General features: G+C 33.3%; 1 protein-coding gene and 1 long non-coding RNA gene across 2 annotated transcripts in view; one reads left to right on the top strand and one right to left on the bottom strand.

Moving 5' to 3' along the window:
- LOC134690490 (uncharacterized) overlaps positions 1-12,322 on the bottom strand; it is a 36,567-nt gene extending 24,245 nt beyond the window's left edge. Inside the window, exon 1 of the long non-coding RNA XR_010101940.1 lies at positions 12,147-12,322. This is a non-coding gene — a long non-coding RNA (uncharacterized LOC134690490). The remainder of the gene's footprint in view (positions 1-12,146) is intronic.
- Positions 6,324-8,649, top strand: LOC134691328 (uncharacterized). The gene is made up of 2 exons (XM_063551783.1): positions 6,324-7,282; positions 7,550-8,649. The coding sequence occupies exons 1-2, from the start codon at positions 6,595-6,597 to the stop codon at positions 8,251-8,253; spliced, it is 1,392 nt and encodes a 463-aa protein (XP_063407853.1). The 5' UTR covers positions 6,324-6,594; the 3' UTR covers positions 8,254-8,649.
- Positions 12,323-24,133: the final 11,811 nt, after the last annotated feature.

Raw genomic sequence — 24,133 nt, 5'->3', positions numbered from 1 at the left:
GATTCTGAGGGATCAACCGGGACACCCGCCGGGTCATTGAATAACCTGGGAATTCCGAAAATGACCTGTTTTCACCTGGATTTCTTAGCCCTGAGATTGATTTAATAAGTGATTTTCCTTTGAAATACCAGCAAATTTGTAATTCTTCCCTGAACAGGAAGTTCAGCTGGCTGTGTAAACTGTCAAATTAAGTGACACATGCATGGCTTCACTTGACAGCTTTGGTGCCTAACACACTGTTAATTAACACCAACTACCTTAGCTTTAGGTCGTACAAAAATTTTACTGTTGTTTACAAACATTTTTCAACTTGATTTATTTCCCCTTGTTTGTCACTATTCAAAATTGTTCCTAATATTTACGTTTTTTTTGGTTAACAAGATTAAATCTATAACGAATAGAATTCAAGTACATATTGAAATTTAACTTTTCCTTATTTTCATACCTTTATCATGTTTATACAATTATAAAAAAAAGTTGAAAATATTTTTTTTCATCTATACTCCCTTTAACTGTTTAACTTTATTTTACTATCCTCTAATTACAAATAGGATTGATATGATGTTTAAAGGCTTTGTAGCCAGTTTCCTACTAATTCTTCATTTAATGTTTCTTAGTGTTGATAAGTGAGGCTGCATATATGTCAAAAGGACACAAGTGAATCAAAAGCTTTTTAAACTGCAATAGAATAATACTTAATAAAATTTTAAATTACTTAACTTGATTTAAATTATAAGAAAAATGTCCCCTAAATACTGAAATTCAGCTTCAAAAAGTTCGTTCGCGTTGTGACCTGAGATTTCATTCTTCAATGCAGGTCATATTTCATCATCACAGGTTGACAGGTATATATGAAAAAGCCAGGCGTAATTCTGGTGGAATTGCAATATATGCCAAACTTTCTTTGACCAAAGGTTGTCTAAGCTAATGAACATAATGATATCCAGTGGGTAAAGCTAAACCATAAGTTTTTTAATCTTCCAAGAGATATATATATATCTTTCGCCAGAAAATTCTTCTGGGCAACCAAAAGATATTGAAGAAATTTATTCAAAATTACTCTGTAATAAAGAACACTATATAGATATATAGGAAGATGTGGTGTAAGTGCCAATGAGACAACTCTCCATCCAAATAACAATTTAAAAATTAAACCATTATAGGTTAAAGTACGGCCTTCAACACAGAGCCTAGGCTCACACCGAACAACAAGCTATAAAGGGCCCCAAAATTACTAGTGTAAAACCATTCAAACGGGAAAACCAACGGTCTAATCTATATAAACAAAACGAGAAACATATAGTCAGTATTGTGAAGTATTGATTCAAGGAGATTTTAATGCCTATACTAGCACATCACCAGACTTTGTAAATTCAGATGAATCTATGTCTCCTCATGCTGAGGATGATAACTATGCATGTTTCCATTCTCAATTTTATATTATATAGGTACATCAAGAAATAATCTTGATCATAAAAGGCCAAATAAGAGTGGCAAATTATTAATTGAGCTCTGCAAAGAAGCCGGGCTACGAATTTTGAATGGTAGAACTATTGGTGATCTACTTGGTAAATATACTTGTATAAAATATAATGGTTCTAGCGTTGTTGATTATGCAGTTGCATCTGCAAATTTTTTACATGTTTATGCCATAAGTAGTTTTACTGTGCATGACTTTACAACATTATCAGATCATTGTGCAATAGGTGTCATACCACCAATTACACCCTCAAATTTAGAACGTATGTGAAAGCAGGCCTACTCGGACAAAAAATAGTGCATTTGATGTCATTGTTTACTTAAACTAACCAACAAATTGGCAGAAATGAAACTTTTGGTGAAAGAGAAATATATTAAGACCATTTTGAGCTAAAATTTACTTGTTTATGAGTTTGCATTCAAAATTGAGGATTAATGCACTCCATAGTATACTAATTTAAGATTTCCAGAAAACCAGGGGTTATTTTTAGTGGTACCTCTATTCGGAAGATCTTTTCTTTTTTATATGATTTTAAACATCTGTTGAAAATTGGGATGTAGAAAGCTGATACATGTACGATTCAGGATACACCTGGTTTCTATGAAGTTAAAACTTAAGGTAAAATATTTAGAAATAAGAAAGCTGTGAAAATTGTAAAATTTGGTTGAACAGATAGGGACTTTTAATTGGTGGTATGACACCTTTAAGCAAAATGCGGTGAAACCTAAAAATCAGAAAACAATTGTTTTTTTTTTGTCTTAACTGATCATTTGAGATAATAGTAGCCACATTTCAATCTTTTAGGGGGCAAAATGTCACATATTGCAAATTTAGAGCCTAAAACTTGAGTTTGTGCTATTTTTAGCTTTTCCCATCCTGACAATATGCTTTTATATATATAAAAATTTGTAAGGGTTCCGCGGAACCCAGTGTCTCGCCTATTTTTGTCGTAAATCGCAGGCTCAAAAATAATGAGGAAAAAAATCAATAAAAATATTCCTCTTGTTACTATTTTATGATTGTAAGAAAATCTAAGTCCATTTAAAAGTAAATTACAGAAAAAACGGAGTGATCTTTTTACAAACTTTACTTCTGGAAACAATCTTATGATCATAAATAAGCTTCTGTCCAAGTTTGGTACAAACCCAGAATAGTTTAAGAAAGTAATTAAAATTTTAAAAACTTTAACCACAGAGTGAATGTAATGGTTCCCCACAGAAAAACTAAGTCCATTTAAAAGTAAAATATGGAAAAAATAGATTAATTTATTTACAAAATTTACTTCTGGATACTATCTTATGATCATAAACAAGCTTCTGTCCAAGTTTGGTACAAACACAGGATAGTTGGAGAAACTTATTAAAATTCTAAAAACTTTAACCACAGAGTGAATGTTTTGTTTCCTGGCAGAAAAAACAAAGTCCATTATAGTAAAATATGGAAAAAATGGAATTTTATTTTTACAAAATTTACTTCTGGATACTATCTTATGATCATGATGATCATAAACAAGCTTCTGTCAAAGTTTGGTAGAAATTCAGTATAGTTTAAGAAAGTTATTAAAATTTCAAAAACTTTAACCACAGAGTGAATATTTGTTGACGCCGCCGACGCCGCCGACGGAATGAAGGATCGCTTAGTCTCGCTTTTTTGACTAAAGTCGAAGGCTCGACAAAAAATGTCCTAAATAATGTTATAAATGCACAGAAAGTTATTCTGTGGTGTTAAACATTGATACATAGGTTGTTTACTCCCCCCAAACAAATTTTGTCATGCAGATTTAAAAAAAATATTTGATTTTTACCCCTATATCATTGCATCATACTATGTACTTGGCAGATAGCATAGCCTAATGAAAACACTGCAGAAACTCACAAAAGTACCATTTATTATTCCAAATGAAATTTTTATATCTTAAATTTTATTAACTGATGTAAATAAACACAGTTAAATGACCATGATTGCACTTTAGATCAATTTGTAGTACTTTACTGACACCAGTCTAGATGAAAAAAAGGGGGGTCAATATTCCTTGACACTTCGATACCTTGGTTTTTTTACTAAATTCATTGCAAAAATTGTGGAAAGTCTTTAAGGAAGAAGAACAAACAAAGAAAATCCTTGACACTTCGATACCTTGGTTTTTTTACTAAATTCATTGCAAAAATTGTGGAAAGTCTTTAAGGAAGAAGAACAAACAAAGAAAAATCAGCAAAAACTGATCTTGATATTGAAAGTTTATGTTCCTGTAGCCCAAAATGAAATTTTCAAGTATTTTCTATCAAAGTCATACATTACAGTCAGTTTAAATTGAGCTGTGAAATTTTTAATATAAGTCGCATAATGCTCAGATAGGCTGTTTTTAACTACAAATTGACTAAGGATTAAGAATAAAGCAAAATTAAAGATTTCTAATCAACTTTTTGTCTCTTTAGGTGTAATACCACCAATTACTCTCTCAAATTTAGAACGTATGTGAAAGTAGGCCCGACTCGGACAAATGATCATGATGATAGTGCATTTGATGTCATTGTTCACTTAAACTAACCAACAAATTGGCAGAAATGAAACTTTTGGTGAAAGAGAAATATATTAAGACCATTTTGAGCTAAAATTTACTTGTTTATGAGTTTGCATTCAAAATTGAGGATTAATGCACTCCATAGTATATATATACTAATTTAAGATTTCCAGAAAACCAGGGGTTATTTTTAGTGGTACATATGTACCTCTATTTGGAAGATCTTTTCTTTTTTATATGATTTTAAACACCTGTTGAAAATTGGCATGTAGAAAGCTGATACATGTACGACTCAGGATATACCTGGTTTCTATGAAGTTAAACTTAAGGTAAAATATTTAGAAAGCTGTGAAAATTTTAAAATTTTGTTGAACAGATAGGGACTTTTTATTGGTTGTATGACACCAATAAGCTGTACCTTGTTAACTTCTTTTTATGACAATACTAAAACCCAACAAGCATCTTTAAAACCACTCCCAGGTAAATTTTTAGAAGCGATTAATCGTTATTCTACACTTATCATGCTTTACATGTTATACAGGAAAAGAATTCTAGAACCAAAATTCTAAAATTTCTCAGTAGGAAATACTCAAATTGTAATGAGGCTGTTAGTGTTAACGACTCAAACACAACTCTTCAAGAAACAGCTTTGGCATCGGCCAAATTTATTAAAGGGTGCCTTAAAAAACAAACAAATAAACCAAAAAGAAAACACTGGTTTTCAGGTTCATGCGATGACTTATATAAATCTGTTAAGGCCACACTTAAAAATATTTTGGTTTGCCCAAACCCTACCTATAGGAAGAGACAGTGGGTAGGTAGGTAGGCATTTTCTTTTTTTTTTTCGGCAAAGAGAAATTGAAGTGTCAGATGTTTTTTAGTCTTCATGCCTTTCTGATTGAAAAAAAACACAAACTTTTTCACATCAGGACAATAAAAGATTTTGAGTAGGAAGTTATTTTCTGGGTAGGTCATGTAGGTAGGGTTAGGGCAAACAAACATATGTTCATCCTATAAATATGCGAGATAACCTCATTACAAAATTAAATAATGTTCTATCATGTCTATTGCACAACAAATTACCTTCTTTATCATATAACTTGCTTATATCAATTCTAAATAGTAATTCCCAAATAATATTAAAAATTGTTGTGAACTATTTAAATGAATGCTTGTTGGTAAGAAACTCATTATTAAAAGGTACTTGATTTCTGTAATAATGAATATATATATATGCTTCTCTTTTATTTTTATCGTTGTGTCATATGTTTTCGTATGTTATATGTTTTCGTATCAACCCCATTTTGTCGGTTTTTAACTGCATACGCATATATTGTTGCGTGTTTTTCGGTTTCTATATTTAGAACAATAACACCACTACAGTTTGACAAATTTAAAACATACTCAACAGCGCTTTTTAAAGACGTTAGAACAAATTTAATAAAACTGACATATTTAGCCATTTTTATTTAACGTCAAAAATATGCATCACTAGAATAGTTGTGGAAAAAAATTCTGAAGGGTTAAAATAAAGTCCAGATATGTTTTTTGCCTGTCAGGCATCTGATCTTCAAGACATACGACTATCATGTGTTTTTTTTGCCGTTTTAATTACAAACCAGCGATTTAAAATTAACAGGGTTCTTATATAAAATGGTTGTTCAAAATCTAATTATTCAATATTTTATTGACAATTCTTTTTATACATCCTTGACACATGAAGATGATAACAGTCTTAACTTTTTTATATTTAATCCTAAATTTTGAAAACGGCATTGTATTTTAGAAAAAATAATGTATTTTGTACAAACCAGGTGCCAATCTGAAACTAATCAAAATCTAACAATTTCAGCACATGAAACACCAACCTAAATCTATTTGCTAGTAATTTTTAGTACTGAAAAGTATTAATTAACTTTTTTTATGATTCACGCGATCACCAGAACCACGACTTTGGAAAATATTAATTTCCGGATTTTATAGTCATTTCCTGTCCGTGTACTGATCCAATTTTTAATTCATACGAAAACATATGACGCCGTTTTTTTGACATACAAAAATCGCAAAATATTCGGAAACGGTCAAAAATCGTAGTAAGCCTTGACAAAAAAACTAGATACCTGAAATCAATCTACAGGACATGCTTTTTAAATTTGAGTAAACACCTGAATAAAAACTCAACAGTGAAAACCGTAAGCAGTAAAAATTGTTATTAATACGAAAACACATTACATGATGATATATATTTTTCTCATAATTATCCACTGTCACTCCTTCATTCATTGTACATGTTATTGTAGTTTATTATATGACTATAAATTTTCTGTTTTCTCATTGGCTAAAAGCATAGGAAATCCTCTTTGATAAAACATTATATTCACCGCGACAAAAATCACGAGAGGTTAATATAAGAATTGGAACAGCGTCCGTGTACCTAAATATAGAAACGGGGAATTCTTGTTAGCTATTTAAGGGATGTATAAATAAAATGGTTTTTAATTGGACGACCGAATAAATATCAACCAATCAGCGCTCTCGACATAAAATCGTTTCGATCTAACAGACGACAGTTACATGTTTCCGGCAACAAAGTATGGCTGGAGCAGCAGAAGTAGCTACTGAAAAACGCTTTCCATCGTTAAATAATGAGGAAATTAAGAAGATTTTGATAGAAAAGGATTCTAAAAATACTCGCCGATCAACAGATTCTAGCGTGAGGACATTTAAATCTTATTTAAGAGAGAAAAATCTACCTGAAGATTTCGAGAATTTGCCAAACAATGAATTGGACAGTATTTTGTTTAGATTTTATCCTGAGGCTCGCACGGAGAAAGGTGAACTATACAAGAAATCTAGTTTGTTTTCATTAAGATATGGTATCAACAGACACTTATCCAATTTCGATAGTGGTAAGGACATTGTCCATGACACTGATTTCAAGGACTCCAACAAGGTGTTTTTAGCAACCACAAAAGACCTTAAACGTCAGGGTAAAGGAGGTATTAATCATTACCCCCCGATTGAACTGTCAGATTTAAAGAAACTGTATGAATATTTTGATGTAAATAACAATGTTCAACTCCAGGAAAAAGTCTTTGTTGACCTTATGTTGTATTTTGGTAGAAGAGGTCGTGAAAACATTCATGAACTTAAAATAACAGATTTCGCAGCCACAACAGATGCTGATGGAAGAGTGTACATATATATGTCATCAGATGAATTGACAAAAAATCATCAACAGGATGAAAACACTGCTGATGGCAGAATGTATGCAAGTGATGGTTAGTATATATAGTATTTATTTTATTTATTCTACATTAAAAATTTTAAATGCAGTGGGGTAAATTTCCTGTGACAGCTACATAATGTACCAAACAATAATCCATTATTACATAGCATTGAGCTGTACAAATACACACAAATTAATAATATATAGCCGTAGTATGTACCAATTACTATGTATGCATTTTTCAGATACTTGTGGTTGATATGCCTTACTTCTTGCAAAAAGTAAATCTATTTTTATAAAATTCTTTTTTTCATTGCAGATGACTTATGCCCAGTGAGATCCTTCAGATTATATACTAGTCATTTGCGAGGAAATAAATGTGATCGCCTTTTTCAACATCCTAGCACAAAACTGAACTCCGTTAAATGGTATGATAGTATACCACTGGGGCATAATACTATTGGTAATTTAATGCCAACAATTTCTGGAAAAGCTGGATTATCAGTGCGTTATACAAACCATTCATTAAGAGCCACTTCTGTCCATGTATTGGATAATATTGGGAAATTCGCAAGTCGGCATATAATGACTGTAACAGGACACAAAAGTGAAGCCAGTCTTAAAACCTATACCGGCTACACAGGTGATGAAATAAAGAAAAATATGTCTGACACTATATCTGACACTTTGCGTAAGCCACCATCTAAAAAGCTCTGTGTTAGGGAAGATTTTGGTGACTTTGAACTAAAACCATTATCAAATTCACAATTTCAAGATTTGTTGAATGACCTGGATATTGATATTGCTTCAAAAGTAGATGAGAACAACAATATTTCCACTACCATGACTACAGACCATTACAACAAAGAAAACATTAACTCATCTTGTGTTCAAAACCTACAGAGCGTTAATATTGACAATGAAAGTATCTGCAATCGAACTGTCAATTACATGGACCAACGATTTCCGGTGCCAGTGTTGAACAATTGTTCAAATGTAACAATCAATTTCAATTTAAAGTGAAGTTCTATGTGAAAATTTACTATATACATGTACATGTATCTAGTTTTTTTATTCTGTTGTATTCAATATTGTTCATGTTTTGTACTTTAAACATTGAAATGATACAATTTTCTTCTAGTTTTTATTATGCAGAATTAAATATGCCTAAAAATCAAACCCAAGCATAAAATAAAAACAGTCTAGGCAAAATACCATCTTACCAAGGATATATTTCACAATCTAAAAATATGAAAATGACACTGAGAACTAAAGAGTCATATAATAAAGCAATTGTTGACTTTTGATATCAGTTGATACAATGATTTATCATCCCTAGATGTGATATTCACCTCGGCCGTTGGCCTTGGTGAATATCACATCTCTGGGGTTGATAAATCATTGTATCAACCTCATCAAAAGTCAATAATTGTATAATGTCTGTAATTTGTTGTCATAACAGTGGCGGATCCAGAGGGGGGATCCAGGGGGTTGGAACCCCCCCTTTTTTTTTGGCCGATCAATGCATTTGAATGGGGACATATAGTTGGAACACCCCCCCCCTTTTTAGCCTGGGTTGGGAACCCCGCCCCTTTTTTTAAATGGCTGGATCCGCCCCTGCATAACCATTTATTGTTTTAAATGCGTTAGTGCTAATAAAGTTATCTTTATCTTATCTTTGTGAAAACTTCTCGCACATGTTGTGCCTATCTGAGTATCTCGGATTATATACTGGTAAATCATATTTTCAAAATACACGTCTTACTTTGTTTGTGTAGTCACAACATATTGGATATATTTTTCAGTGTGTTTGACCGAAACCATCTGTTTTTGCCATAATTTCTTTTACAATCGTTACAGGAAACATATTTTGAAAGGGCGGGAAACTAATGCACATAATATTCAACTCGTTTCGGGACTTGTTTCCGGAATTTTCAAGATAAAAGGTTGCAGTCACAATGACGGATGCAGGGCAACACAGAGGGCGTTTCTAACCTTTCGTGTTTCTCACGATTCAGATGATTTGTTTACATAAAATCGTTAAAAAAAATGTCGGCTCTTAATTTCCGCGGTAAAAAAAATCCCGACTACAGTCTAGGTCCGCCGCTAAGTCTTGTAAGAGGGTCTTGATTGTGGGGGGGGGGGGGGGGTCCTTCATTTCTGTATTCTGTAATTTTTTATACCATTTTTCTCTATCCTTTATAAATTTGCCTGTTATTCTCTATTCTCAGTTATCTGTAAGCAGGGGCGGATCCAGCCATTTTAAAAAGGGGGGTTCCCAATCCAGGATTAAGGGGGGGGGGGGGTCCAACCATATGTCCCCATTCAAATGCATTGATCGTCCAAAAAAAGGGGTTCCAACCCCCGGAACCCACCCTCTGGATCCGCCACAATTTTTTGTGCTCCTTTTACAACGTTTGTTCATAGAGCTACATCTGAACGTGATGTAACAAAACGTATTCAAATATTTAGATAAGTTCAAATAGATATGTGCTATTAACTTTTTAAATGGCGTCCACTGATTAAAAAATGTCCACTTCACAACAGCAACAAACAATTGGCAAACATGTGACCTCTTCGATACTGTGATTTAATTGCGGGGAAAAAGTGCCACTAACCACGAAGACTACAAAGTTATAAAAACTACTGTTTGCTGTTTTTACTGGTCTGCACTGCAGCCGGTAAAAAAGATATCTTCCGCTTTCCTGATATGATCTTCTTAAAAAGTGCATCTTTTTTTACAAAAAAATTTAATCAAGCTGAACATATTGAGTACAGAAAAAAATCTAAACAAATGGAGTATTTCGTTTCACTCCATGCACCGCAACCTGCAATTGTAATACATGTGAAGGCAGACAACAATATAATATAAAGATGTCATAGACCTGCACGTCATAACCATTTTTATTATTAATCCTAGTTTGTCTGACTTAAAATAGGATTTTTCTCTGTTTGATCACGGATAATATTACTATCTTTCAATAAACTTAGATAATCCAGAAATTTGGAAATTTGTTGAAGATGCAGGATATTTTTTGGAATATTAATGATTGCAGATAAACCGGGATAGTCTCTACTACTACGTTTTATGAGTAACTGCTGTGGATAGTAAACTAGCAATTGATAGTATATTAATGTAAGTAAAAGACAGAAGCTTTCGAAAATAATCGAAATTAAAAGAAAACAAGAAACAACGAATTTGGGAAAAAAAGGGGGGGGGAGGTAAAAACAAATGTCCTGTCCCCAAATACATATGATAAGATTAATGACATATAACACTCTGAGTGCTGATTTTCTAAACATCTTTACTAAGCATACTATGTTGTTTCTATGTTGTTTACCTTACTTTAATCATTTTTATTAAACAGTGTTAATGTCCCTTTGGTATTTTTCACCACTCTTTTTAAACCCTTAGATGTGTCAAGAAATAAACTTACCATCAACAAGAATTAAGGAAATGGCGAGGAGTATTACAATAATAAATCTCAATCTTACAACTGATTGGAAACTTTTATTTCATTTCTTACTCTCAGAAAGAGACGAATGATTTGTGCCGAAAGTTTTGATCAGTTTTACTTGTTGTGTAACTAATGCAGGTGTTTTGTTATGCAAAAAATGTTTGTTTAATAAAAATGATCAAAGTAGAAACAACATAGTATGCTTAGTAAAGATGTTTAGAGAATCAGCACTGAAGAGTGGTATTTCAGTAGTAGGTAACTTTTTATAATTTATGTCTATGCCACGTGAGTCACTGAATCAATTAAATAATATAATCATTGAGACTTGTGCATGTAAAATGAATAAGGAAGTTATGTGTACTTCTTTGTAAGATGGACCTTTAAAAATATTTATCTTTGTTAGCTACCTATTGAAAGAGTACGTAAAGCTATTTCTGTCCAAACAAACATTTAACGGGACGGTAACCAAAGACGAATTCAAAACCTGTTGGACTAGTTTATAAACCGGTTATATTTTTAAGCAAATAAATAAGTACATCTAACAAATCAGCTTGTATTATGAAGTTCCGTTTTTTCTTTTGTTTACAATGAGTTGAGTTAAATAATTTTGAAAAAATAATTACTTGATCAGTTGTTTTACTGGCAAATTAGTCTTGACAGTTGTCGTCGATAATAAAATGTATTTTGTTGTACACCAAGGAGAGAGATATGGGGACAAGGACGTAGACCATGTAGACACTGACAACCAGATACATGTAGCAATGTTACACTATTAAACGAAAGTTGACCAAAAGAGTATTAGTTGTTACAAATACCATATAGTATAATGCAATTCAATATTTTTTATATTATTTCCGTATTAGGTTCCCATATTATATACATGTAGGACAGGGGGGAAACGTTTAACAAACGATACCTTTCACCAGTGACGGATATAGGATTTTCGAAAAGGGAGAGGCCAGAGGAGTACATGAAAAAAAAGCTGTCATTAATCTGAAAAATGCAATAAAAACACATTTTTCGACAATAAGTTTCCCCCCTGATACGCCCAAAAGTTAATCAAAAAGAGAATGCTTACTTGTTACAAATACCATATTCACTGCAGTATATGTTTAATAATTTCCGAATGAGGTCCTCAAAGGGGGCATATACGTGTAGCGTATAATACCTTTCACTGTCGGCGGATCAAGGACTTTCGAAAAGGGAATGGGCCCAGACGGGCACATTATAAATACCAGGGAACCCGGCAGTAAACAAACAGAAAATGAACTAAAACACAATTTTCGGCCATAAGGTGCATCCCTGATCAATACGCCCATGTTCACGAACCTTCAATATTATATTCTTCTCACAAAGATCATATATTATTAATGAAACACATAAATATCGATTAAACGGTACTCTGTCTGAATAAGGAATACATAAATATATATATAAAACAGAAATAAATTAAATTACCTTTAAAATTTGAAAAAAAAGTTGTCCTTTTGGTTAAGAAGAATTTCCACTTTCGTTTCATAAAATCACAAAGATATAACCGATTGTCGCCACGTCATTTTTACATACGGGTATGTATGAAATACAATACCATTTAATGCAATTTAATATGAATACCTTTTCTGTTTAGATAGTTTTGGTAAATCACGTGATTGGTAAAGACAGACGTACACAAGTCACAGAGCACAGACACATATTGTTTGCAAGCATTTGTCACACACCTGCAGAACATTCTATATCAATCCTAAAGAAATGAATAGAAAAAAGCCAATAGAAAAGCTGTCATACTTGCTGACAGGAAAGGGAAGTACATAGAAAGGGAAATTACTACAGAGCATTGCCTAAACATTAAATTTATAGTGAAAAGTGGATGGACTGTCCAGAAGTGCATAGATTGGGTTGAGAAAAATCTGACCACAACATTTCATGCTAATGAGACCTACACTTTTTACATCTGGCTGGGAACTTGCCGTGACATAACAAATTTAGACAAGAGCACAAGACGTATATTCCTAGACTCTGATAGCAACAGGAACATCCGGTACATTATCCTTAAATTTAAAGAGCTGAAAGAAGCTATTACTTCTAGAATTATACGATGGTATTTTTCATCTACAGTAGACGTATGTTACATTCTTTGGGTTCCTCAGAGTAATATAGTTTATCGATCGGATATTGTTTTTCTGGAGGTGCCTTTAATATAAATACAACATTGGAAGTACAAAAAAGGTCATATTGAATACCAGGACTATCAAGAGGAAGACACCCAACTTCAGTATCAACTAGATGAGCTCAACTTTGAAATCCTTCGTCTAAACGGTAGTGAAAATAGGTCTCCAAAATGTATGCAAGATCTCTGGAGAGGGTCAAAAGGCCATAACCCTAAAAGTAAAACCACCACATATACCAATCTTTCACTACTTGCAGACGACGGTGTTCACCCCCCAAAAAATACTCGCAAGGCTCTGGCTCAGAAAAAAAAGAGAAAAAAAAAATAAATAAAAAAAATAAAAAAGGCAAAATAAAGCTGAACCTGTCACCTAGTAACAATAAAATATACAACTCGTCTAAACATCAACCCAACAATGTTATAGACCTGTAAATTTGCTTTCGCAAATTTTTTGTTCTTCCCTCGCCGGGATTCGAACTAATGCTACTGAGATATCGTGACACCAAATCGCCTGCACTGTAGCCGTCCCGCTAGACCACACGACCACCTGAGCTTCACTAAAATAAAGCTTCCGGTGGCCGTGTGTTACCTTTACTCGTCAGTTTTAATCAAGCGTCGTACTACAGTACATGATATATAAGGCATGGAGATGTTATTGTTACAGATCAGCTCAATTATCTATAGTAAAGGATGCTAAATATATATACTGTTACCTGTTATTATTAAAGTCAATAATATATTTCAGCTCAATTAAAAGTTAAAAAAAAATATAAATAAATATGGAACTAGCTACACGAACATCTGCAAGAAATAAAGTCAAACCATCAATATTTACACCATCAAAGTATGAAAATGTTAGGCCGTGTTCACATCAAACGCCGTGTAGACTAAACATGTTTACAATTAGTTTAGTGTAGTGTACACTGGTTTCACATTACATTTGTTCACATCTGTACACCTTGTTTAGCTACCTGTACATAAGGTTTGTTCCCACTTGTAAACTATATGTCATTTAAATGTTCATTACGTAGAACTGAATTCAAAATTTTTGGAATTTTTTTCTAGCGTTAAGGGAACAACCATTTGACTTCAAAAGGGGGGGTGGGGGATGGGAATGGAAATATTCCGACCTCCAATTTGATAAAAAAAAAAAATGGTCATACAGATGATAAAAAAATTTATTTTGAATCAAGAGTTTCCCCATACATTATAGTGTTAAATATTGGAAAAAAAGTATTTGATCACCAGCATCGAAAAAAAGGAATAAAAACGTACGCGCGAAAAAAAATCTGACTCAGATAAAAAAAAATAACCCTCCCCCCTTGATTAAGTTAAGTGGTTGCTACTTTATGAAAGCCATTTTTATAATTTGCAGTAGTTTGAATATACTAGAGATGCCTCGATAACGCATAAGAAAACGTTAGCTGCAACAGCGTGCTTACAGCCGGGAAAAAAAAGGATTGAGATATTGGGGATCTCTACATTTTTATCTTTTCTGTTCGTTTTAAATGGTATTTCTTCTCCAAGGAGTATTTGGTAAAGGAATAGGGTAACGTTTTTTTTAATTTATTTTACGTGTTATTTAACGGATCTGAACTACTAGACAAACTTATCATTTACCTCAAACTTTTTTTAGTCATGCATTTATGCGTGAATCGTTTTTTGAGTAAAGACCAGTGGCGAATATTTCTATGTACGTCAAGTCGATTCGGGAAGACCTTTTCAAATGAATTAGGCAGCAACTATTTACTTCATTTTTTGTGGAGGGGGAGGGGCGTGAGCTATTAATTTTTTTCAGGTCAAATTTTGGTGACAAGTCGAAATCAATTTTAGCATTATATATAGTGGCAGCTGAGGTTGAAACAAACAATTTTTTTTCAGGGCCACAAACTGGAAACATTTTTTGTTTCCAAAACAAAATCCATAGCTCACCACCCCACCCCCTTGCCTTTATGTTTTATACTCAATTATAATACCCCCCCCCCCCCCCGAAAATCAATTGGTTGCTGCCTTATGGGTTCGGCAATGATGCTGCTTTGAGTCTTGATTAGGGGTTAATAAAGTACGTTATTATTTTTAATCAAGACAAATCTGTAAAATTTATCAAAAATATCAATTTTTCTATACAATAGTTTCCTCCTTAAATATATACACGATAAAACTAATGTCCTAAATGCCTAGTTTTGTGTACACTTAACCTACACAAGGTCTACATTGACTATCGACTGTGTGTAGGTAAAACATGATTTAAACTACATGTAAACATTGAGTCTTATCAATGGGAACGCAACTGTGTTTAGTTTACGTGTGAGTTACACTACATGCACTAACACAACACCGAATTTAGGTCAATGTGAACACGGCCTTAGTCTTAATAAAAGGAAGGTCATGGACAAAAAGCTTGAACAATGCAGCAGACAAGCTGATATTCTACTTATGTATAAACATGAAAATTACATACTTGAACTATCATTAGCAGCATATGAGCTCCATAAATTGGCCATGACAGAATATTTTGCTAACCATAACGGTTACAAGATACAGGCTAAAGACCAAACAGATAAACATGGGCTTTGCACCAGAACCTCATACTCTTTAATTAATTTAAACAGCAATAAACAGCAGTATCGCATAAATCTTTTCAACACAACATCCCGGATAGAAGTTAATGGCCGAGGTAGGCAGGAATTCCTACCGCACTTGCAGGATATAGCAGCTAGTATGGATAGAAAAGGAAATTGTTCACAACTAAATAAACATCTTGAACAACAAATTAAGGAAAGATATAGAGAGTATGCAAACTAGCGGGGAAGCCTCGCTGGTAGCTCATACACAGGACAATGATCTGCAGGCTAGAGAGGACGCCTCGCTGGTAAGAACATCACAACTTATACAGAAACCTGCTAGTTGGGACGCATCGCTGGCAGGATTTATTCAATCTAGTGGGGACGCCTCGCTGGTAAAAAACATTACAACTTAGACAGAAACCTGCTACTGGGGACGCCTCGCTGGCAGGATCCAACAATCTAGTGGGGATGCCTCGCTGTCAGGATCCCAACAATCTAGTGGGGGCGCCTCGCTGCTGGTAAAAACATCACAACTTAGGAAGAAACCTGCTAGTGGGGACGCCTCGCTGGCAGGATCTCAACAATCTAGTAAGGACGCCTTGCTGGATAAAGCTAGTAGCCAGAGCCTTAGTGCACATCAATCTAATGGGGACGCCTCGTTGGTTTAAACATCACAACTTAGACATAATTCTACTAGTGGGGACGCCTCGCTGACAGGATCCAACAATCTAGTGGGGATGCCTGGCTAGCAGGATCTCAACAATCTAGTGGGGGCGCCTTGCTGGTAAAACCATCACAACTTAGAAGGAAACCTGCTAGTGCGGACGCCTCGCTGGTAGGATCACAACAATCTAGTAAGGACACCTTGCTGGATAAACCTAGTGGGGACGCCTTGCTGGCTACTGGAACATATAAGAAAGGAATCTTTCATCAGAGCCCTAGTGCACAACAATCTAGTGGGGACGCCTCGCTGGTTAAAACATCTCAACTTAGACAGAAACCTGCTAGCGGGGACGCCTCGCTGGCAGGATCACAACAATCTAGTAAGGACGCCTTGCTGGCTATCACAACATACGAAAGAGGAATATTACATCAGAGTTCTAGTGGGGACGCCTCACTGGAAAAAATACTACAATCTAGAGTCCTGCTAGTGGGGACGCCCAGCTGCCAGGACCACAACAATCTAGTGGGGACGCCTCGCTGGATAAATTTATAGAGCTTAATATGACTAATACTGGTACGGATAATAGTATGGACAACCTGCTGATGATACTATGAAGCATTTGTGCAAAGTCTGTGAATGGACTCATCATCCGAACAAACTTTTGCTGCCGATGTGAACAAACCATGTATGCTCACTGTAAAAAAGATAGAGTAACAAATGTAGAGGACATGAATAATGACTGTATATGCTTTCCATGTACACAAATGGACCAAACTATGCCAAACAGCCAAATAACCAACAGGGATGAAATAACAGTCAACCAGGCAGCAGAAAAAAATAGAGCGACATGTACAGGGAAACAGCAACCATTGTCTCTGAAGAAGAAACCATCCTGAAGATACCAATAAAACAAAAACCAAAAAAGGCTAATAAAACAAAAGATGTATATAGCCAAGAAAGACAACTTGAGGGACAGCTTGTACAATGTAAAGCAAGAAGAGCTATGCTAGAAGATGTAAATAGAGATTACAGAAACACCATCAATTTACTCATATCACAACTGGAAATCAAGAATACAACAATGACCAATAATGAACAAGAACAATGCATATGCAGAAAACAACATGCAAATAAGTAATCCTACATTGAGGAAATACTTGAAGGCATGCTCGAGAAATTTAAGCATGAACTTGAGATAAGAGACATTAAAATAGGACATCAAATGAAAATGATGGAATTAAAAAACAAAGTGTCACTGTTAGAAATGCAGCAAACCATTACTGATAGATTAGAAAAGAAAATCAACAAGGACGACGCAAATGTTAAGCTTCATGACGAAGGCTATAGAACATCCAGACATATAGCATTGTGTAATCATACGTTTTTTGATTGAGTTAAGTCTGCCAATTGATATTTTATCGTATGTTTTTATATGTTGTGATGTTATGCTATTGTTTCAGAAAAAGGGAGAAGGTTTGGGCCCATTAAAACGTTTAATCCCGCTGCAAATGTTTGCACCTGTCCTAAGTCAGGAATCTGATGTACAGTAGTTGTCGTTTGTTTATGTAATATATACGTGTTTCTCGTTTCTCGTTTTGTTTATATAGATCAGACCGTTGGTTTTCCCGTTTGAATGGTTTTACACTAGTAATTTTGGGGCCCTTTATAGCTTGTTGTTCGGTGTGAGCCAAGGCTCCGTGTTGAAGGCCGTACTTTAACCTATAATGGTTTAATGTTTTAATTTTTATTTGGATGGAGAGTTGTCTCATTGGCACTCACACCACATCTTCCTATATCTATATATAGCAAACATACATCCTAGTGAGGTCAATCACCTGGAATATTGTTCTGCATCTCGACTTTTCAATTGACATTACACAGCGATTAATAATAGCATTGATAGTTATTTTATATTATCAAAGATCATTATAACTGAACTTGTCATCTCGACCGCTCTCGATCATAGTGTCATTGGACGAGTTGCCTTTGTCCATAATGATAGTTGATATATATAAATAAGAAGATGTGGTATGAGTGCCAATGAGAAAACTCTCCATCCAAGTCACAATGTGTAAGTTAACAATTATAGGTCAAAATACGACCTTCAACACGGAGCCTTGGCTCACACCGAACAGCAAGCTATAAAGGGACCCAAAATGACTAGTGTGAAATAATCCAAACTGGAAAACCAACGGTTTAATCTATATTTAAAAACGAGAAATGGGGAAACACCTATGAACCACACCAACAAACGACAACCACTGAACAACATGCTCCTGACTTAGGACATGTGCATAAAAATATGCATGTTCTAGTGAGCTACTTATGTAATCTAGCTCGTTATATATATAATTACCTGAGCAGCTATTGCTTAATAGTTTATCTTCAATTACAGACCCTCTGCTTCTAATTTTAGCAAAAGTAAACAACTCCTCAGTAGGACAAAGGGTATTCATGGCCTCTACAAAGCAAGTTTTATATTTGTTGGATCTGAGAACATTGAGGATATTTAACTCTTGACAACTTCCAAAGTTCCAAAGCAAGGAAGTCGGCTTTCCGAACAGGCATATCCATTGGTTGCCGAGTATGCGAACTTTGAATCTTGCATATATGTTTGAAATGTGGTCTTTTAGAATATGTTGGGTTCTTGATATTGAAGTATAGACTGTAAATAATTGTAAATGTCACAGAAGCACTAATCAGTATAAATAACTATTCAACAATGGAAGATCTTGAAAACGATTATATAGGTGCACAAGTACAAATATCCACTCCTATGAGTATAAAGCAGCTGAAACCTGTCTTAAAGACAAACTTAGCCGTACCTATACCTTTGGATGGTCGTGTTAAAATAACTGGCTGTCAAGTACTCTCCAATGGACAGTTTTTATTACTTGACCAAATAAACCGGCGCCTAATGAACTTCAACGCTGATGGAGTCCATACTAGAGATGTTATAACGTTCAATGGGATTCCATTTGACATTTGTTTGTTTGGAGATTTTGGATAAGAATCCAATATTGGTGGTAGATATTGAACATAGTATCATTCTTAAGTCATTTCCAGTAGAAGGTTCATGTTATGGGTTGCACAGCGATGACGAAACATTGATTGTTCGGTTACAAGATAAAGACATAGTAATCATTACAGATATTGATGGAAGTATTCAAATAAAGGTTAAGATACCAGGGTACTATCTTATTCGAGTGGCTTTATTTAAGGACGAAATATACTGTACAAATGTGAATGAAAACACAGTATCCTGTTACATAATTAAGAGAAGGACAACATTTTTGGACAATCAGAAACAATGACATCAATAAACCATTTGGTCTTTCCGTGGATATAAAAGGAATGGTATATGTGGCATGCAATCCGACAAACACAGTTGTAGCTATTTTCCCTAAAGGTACATCAAGTACGGTTATTTCATCCGCCAAGGAAGGATTGGACAAGCCTTATGCTGTTCACGTTGATAAGAAATCATCAACTTTGTTAATTTGCAATGAAGACAATGCCAAAAGCTAAAAATATTGTTAACGTCGGCATTTGTTTTTGTATAGACTGAAAGTTTGTTCTTAATATTGCACACTAGATCATTTTAATAGGGGACATATTTAAACATCGATCAGGGCTCATAAAGGGTACACTATATAGTATTATATAAAGTACTATAATGATGGTATGGAGTTCTAAACTAGATGATATGAAGCGTCAATATTTTTTTTTATATAATCTAGAACAGCATGGATTTAAAATAGTTATCCCATTCGGACTTGGTGTGTCAGTGAAAGCTCATCCTCCGGCCATCGGGTTGATCTTACACTGACACACCTCGTCACCATAGGATAAGTATAACATTAATTGTTTATCTTGATGAATACTTGTTATAACATCAAAACCAAACTGTTTTAGAAGTGGTCATCTACAAATGATCACATTTTTACTTTGTGGGCTTTATTTGAGCTACGGCGTTTTAAAAAGAAAAAACTCTATTGTGCATTTGTAGATTAAGAGAAGGCGCTTGACTTTATAAACATTCGTTAGTTTGTAAACTTTTACAAAATAATATAAATGGTAGATTTTTACTCAGTATGCAAAATATGTATGAAGGGATTAAATCATATATTAGCGTAATGATGAATGTTCAGGTTTTTTTTAAATGTGAACTAGGAGTTAGACAAGGAGAACATCTATCTCCTGTTATAGTTTAATTGTATCTGAATGATTTTCAATCATATTTAGAAGAAATTGATAGTAAAGGGATAGAATCTTTCAGTTGCGATATAGGAAATGAGTTAATGCTTTATCTTAAAATTCTATTGGTTTGTATGCAGACGATACAATTTTGTTGTAATTTAGTAATTTCGCTCCCTCAATTAACGTTAATATTCAAATTCTTCTTGACCTTCTTTGATTATGCGAAAGAAGTAGGTAGTATATTGCAAGCTATTTTTCTTTTCATAATCTTATTTATCAACACTTTAATCCTAGGACCATTATACTTACGTTGACTATGCGTCATGGGCTTTGCTCATTATTGAAGGCCGTACGGTGACCTATAGTTGTTAATGTCTGTGTCATTTTGGTCTTTTGTGGATAGTTGTCTCATTGGCAATCATACCACATCTTTTCTTTTTTATATTAATATAAAAGTCCCAAATTTGGTTTTATTTAATTTTTCCTTTAAAAAATGATTTAAATTTAGTCGGGGTCTAAAAATTTTTTTTTAAAGAAAATGTTTTCATTGATTATTTTTTTTAAATTAGGATTGTTTTACCTGGCAAATCATTGATAAAATACATGTTATATAGGTATTTACACATTTTGTACATAAATCAGGCCGTATTTTGTTTGAATTGTTTTTCATTTGTCATTTCTTGGCTTTTTATAGCTGAGGTATAGGTTTTATGGGTGAGGGTTTTGCTCATTGTTGTTTGCATGTTTTTGCTTTCGGAAACATATTTTACAAGCTATCCTTTCATCTAATATTTTTTCACAAACTCAAGCTTAAAAAATGGGTCAGCAATTAATACGTTTTTTTAAATGTTTGAAATTATAGAGTTTGGCAAAGTATGAAAAACTCTCACACAAACCAACACTTACCTCACAGATTACCAGCAGGTCGATATCCGATTTTGAATAATACAATTTTTTTTACTAGATGTTATTTTTTTAAAGTTATTGCTATATGTGCACGTTTACATAGTGTTTTCTCAAGCGAACAACTATGGACCAGGAATGCATTTCATGCATTTTTTATACTATACAATATTTTTAGTTCAGCGCTTCCATTTTCAACATATAACACTATGAATTTATTATTAATTATTCATATCATCACAATCTATTCAAAGAAAAATCTCTTCCATGAAGCTGAAAAAAGTAAGAGTTTTTCCATGTTCGATTGAAGGTCTTTATTTAAATGTGTTATGTACAACAAAACAATCACCAAAAAAAATTCCAAAGAATATTTGGTTAAAATTAAGAGTCAACTGTATGTCAATATAGTTGTTCTTGCTCGTATTTTTATTATTGCGTATATTTTCCATCCGGACCAGTTGGTAGGTTTTGAAAACGCGACTATATGCGAAACAGATTTGAACAAAGACAACCTAAATCTTTGCCAGACCTATTATAAATTTAAGGATCAATTGGTTTGTATTTTCTAAAGATAAAGGACTAATTTTAGCTGAACACTAATGCTTATTAAAACGTTACCATTCATGTTCAAAGTTTTGTCCTATATGTTTGCTACTTAATAAAAAATAAAAATAAATATCACAAAAATACCGAACCATAATTTGATAGTCATGTACAGAACGATTCCGATGTATTAAGCAGATCCTCGTCTTATTGTAGACTACGGAACGTACATAGAATCTTAAATTGTTTGGATATATTGCTTGAAAAGCCTTCATGGGAAGAAACACATTTCAATCAAGTGGACTTTTATCGTTCAGACTTTTATCATTACATGTACACGTTTATATATTCTATATTTCCAGTTTTCCATTTAATAATCTTTTTGGTTTATTGCAAGTTTCTACTTATCCGATAAGGGATTTGATATCTTCATGTCAGAGACAAGTTCAAAGGATTGATATTAACATCACACATTGATTAGTTATTCCAGATTTACATATATATCTGTATCATTAAGTTTTCTTCTTAAAGGTTCAACAAAGCATTGATATGAAATCAAATATTGAGTTTGATGTCATTGAATTGTTATAATACTTTTTAAGATGAATAGACATTATTTGGAAGTAGTATATAGATTATTCGGCCTTAAATATGTATAGTAAAACTTCCTTTTTTTCTTTTTTTTTTTTTTTAAATTTATCATATTTTAATGAAATCTGTACATTTGTTAGTTTAAAAACATCAAGTACCGGTACCTTATCCCGGCCTCGTTAACATTAGTAAATATCATATTTATACAGTTGTTAGTATTTGTTAGTATTATACATTCAATTTTCAATATTTGAAAAAAAAACCAGAACGAAGTTTACTATTGAAATTTTCAAATATAATTATCTGTATAACAAATGCACAGGTTTTGAAAAATATATATACTGCTTTCTATATTAAATTTCTTTTTTCCTTATTTGCACATGAACATAATAAGTTACACACATTTGTATGCATAATAGTTATATACACTAAAACGAAGACATATTATATATTTAATAGACACAGCTGTTTTAGTTTGATACATTGCAGATAATGATTTTAAGACAGAGGCTGTTTGGATATGAAATATATACAATATATGTGGAGTCTATTTGGTTTTTGTTTTTTTGTTTTATGATAGTAAGGAGTCCAGGGGTTCCAGCAGTTTTCTGCCCTACTGAGTAATTTATTTTTTATAGAATATATTTTTTTCTATTAATAAGTTTTCCGTTAAATAATTTTTAAATGCTATTATATTGGTTTGTTCCATAGCTAATTTGCTTCTATAGATGTAGAATTTTGTTAACAGAAGTATTATGTTTCTTATATCATTTTTATCTGTTTTTGTTAAAATACCAAATAAAACCAAATCAATATTTAAAGTTAGTTCTATTTCTGTCTTCTCAAATATCCAGAAGTTAAGGTCTTCCCATAATTTTGATATATATGGGCACGTCCAGAATATATGTTCTATTGTTTCGACCCCTCCGCACCCAAAACTACTAATATTTGTATCTTTAATTTTTATTTTAAGGAGGAGTTCGTTTCTGCCTAAGATTCTATGTATTATTGTCGAGCCTTCGACTTTAGTCGAAAAAGCGAGACTAAGCGATCCTACATTCCGTCGTCGTCGGCGTCGTCGTCGGCGGCGTCCACAAATATTCACTCTGTGGTTAAAGTTTTTGAAATTTTAATAACTTTCTTAAACTGTACTGTATTTCTACCAAACTTGGACAGAAGCTTGTTTATGATCATAAGATAGTATCCAGAAGTAAATTTTGTAAAAATAAAATGTCATTTTTTCCGTATTTTACTCATAAATGGACTTAGTTTTTTCTGCGGGGAAACAACATTCACTCTGTGGTTAAAGTTTTTAGAATTTTAATAACTTTCTTAAACTATGCTTGGTTTGTACCAAACTTGGACAGAGGCTTGGTTATGATCTTAAGATAGTATCAAGAGGTAAATTTTGTTAAAAAATAAATCCATTTTTTCCGTATTTTACTTTTAAATGGACTTAGTTTTTCTGCGGGGTAACATTACATTCACTCTGTGGTTAAAGTTTTTAGAATTTTAATAACTTTCTTAAACTATGCTTGGTTTGTACCAAACTTGGACAGAGGCTTGTTTATGATCATTAGATAGTATCAAGAGGTAAATTTTGTTAAAAAATAAATCCATTTTTTCCGTATTTTACTTTTAAATGGACTTAGTTTTTCTGCGGGGTAACATTACATACAGTCTGCAGTTAAAGTTTTTAAAACATTTATTATATTCATTAAACTATCATAGACTTTTACCAAACTTGGACAGAAGCTTCTTACAATCATAAGATAGTATCAAGAAGAATATTTTTATTGATTTTTTCCTC

This window comes from Mytilus trossulus, chromosome 11, assembly GCF_036588685.1.
Source record: "Mytilus trossulus isolate FHL-02 chromosome 11, PNRI_Mtr1.1.1.hap1, whole genome shotgun sequence".
Lineage (NCBI taxonomy): Eukaryota > Metazoa > Mollusca > Bivalvia > Mytilida > Mytilidae > Mytilus > Mytilus trossulus.
Note: the sequence above shows the minus strand (reverse complement) of the source record. Positions and strands in the feature narration are given on the sequence as shown.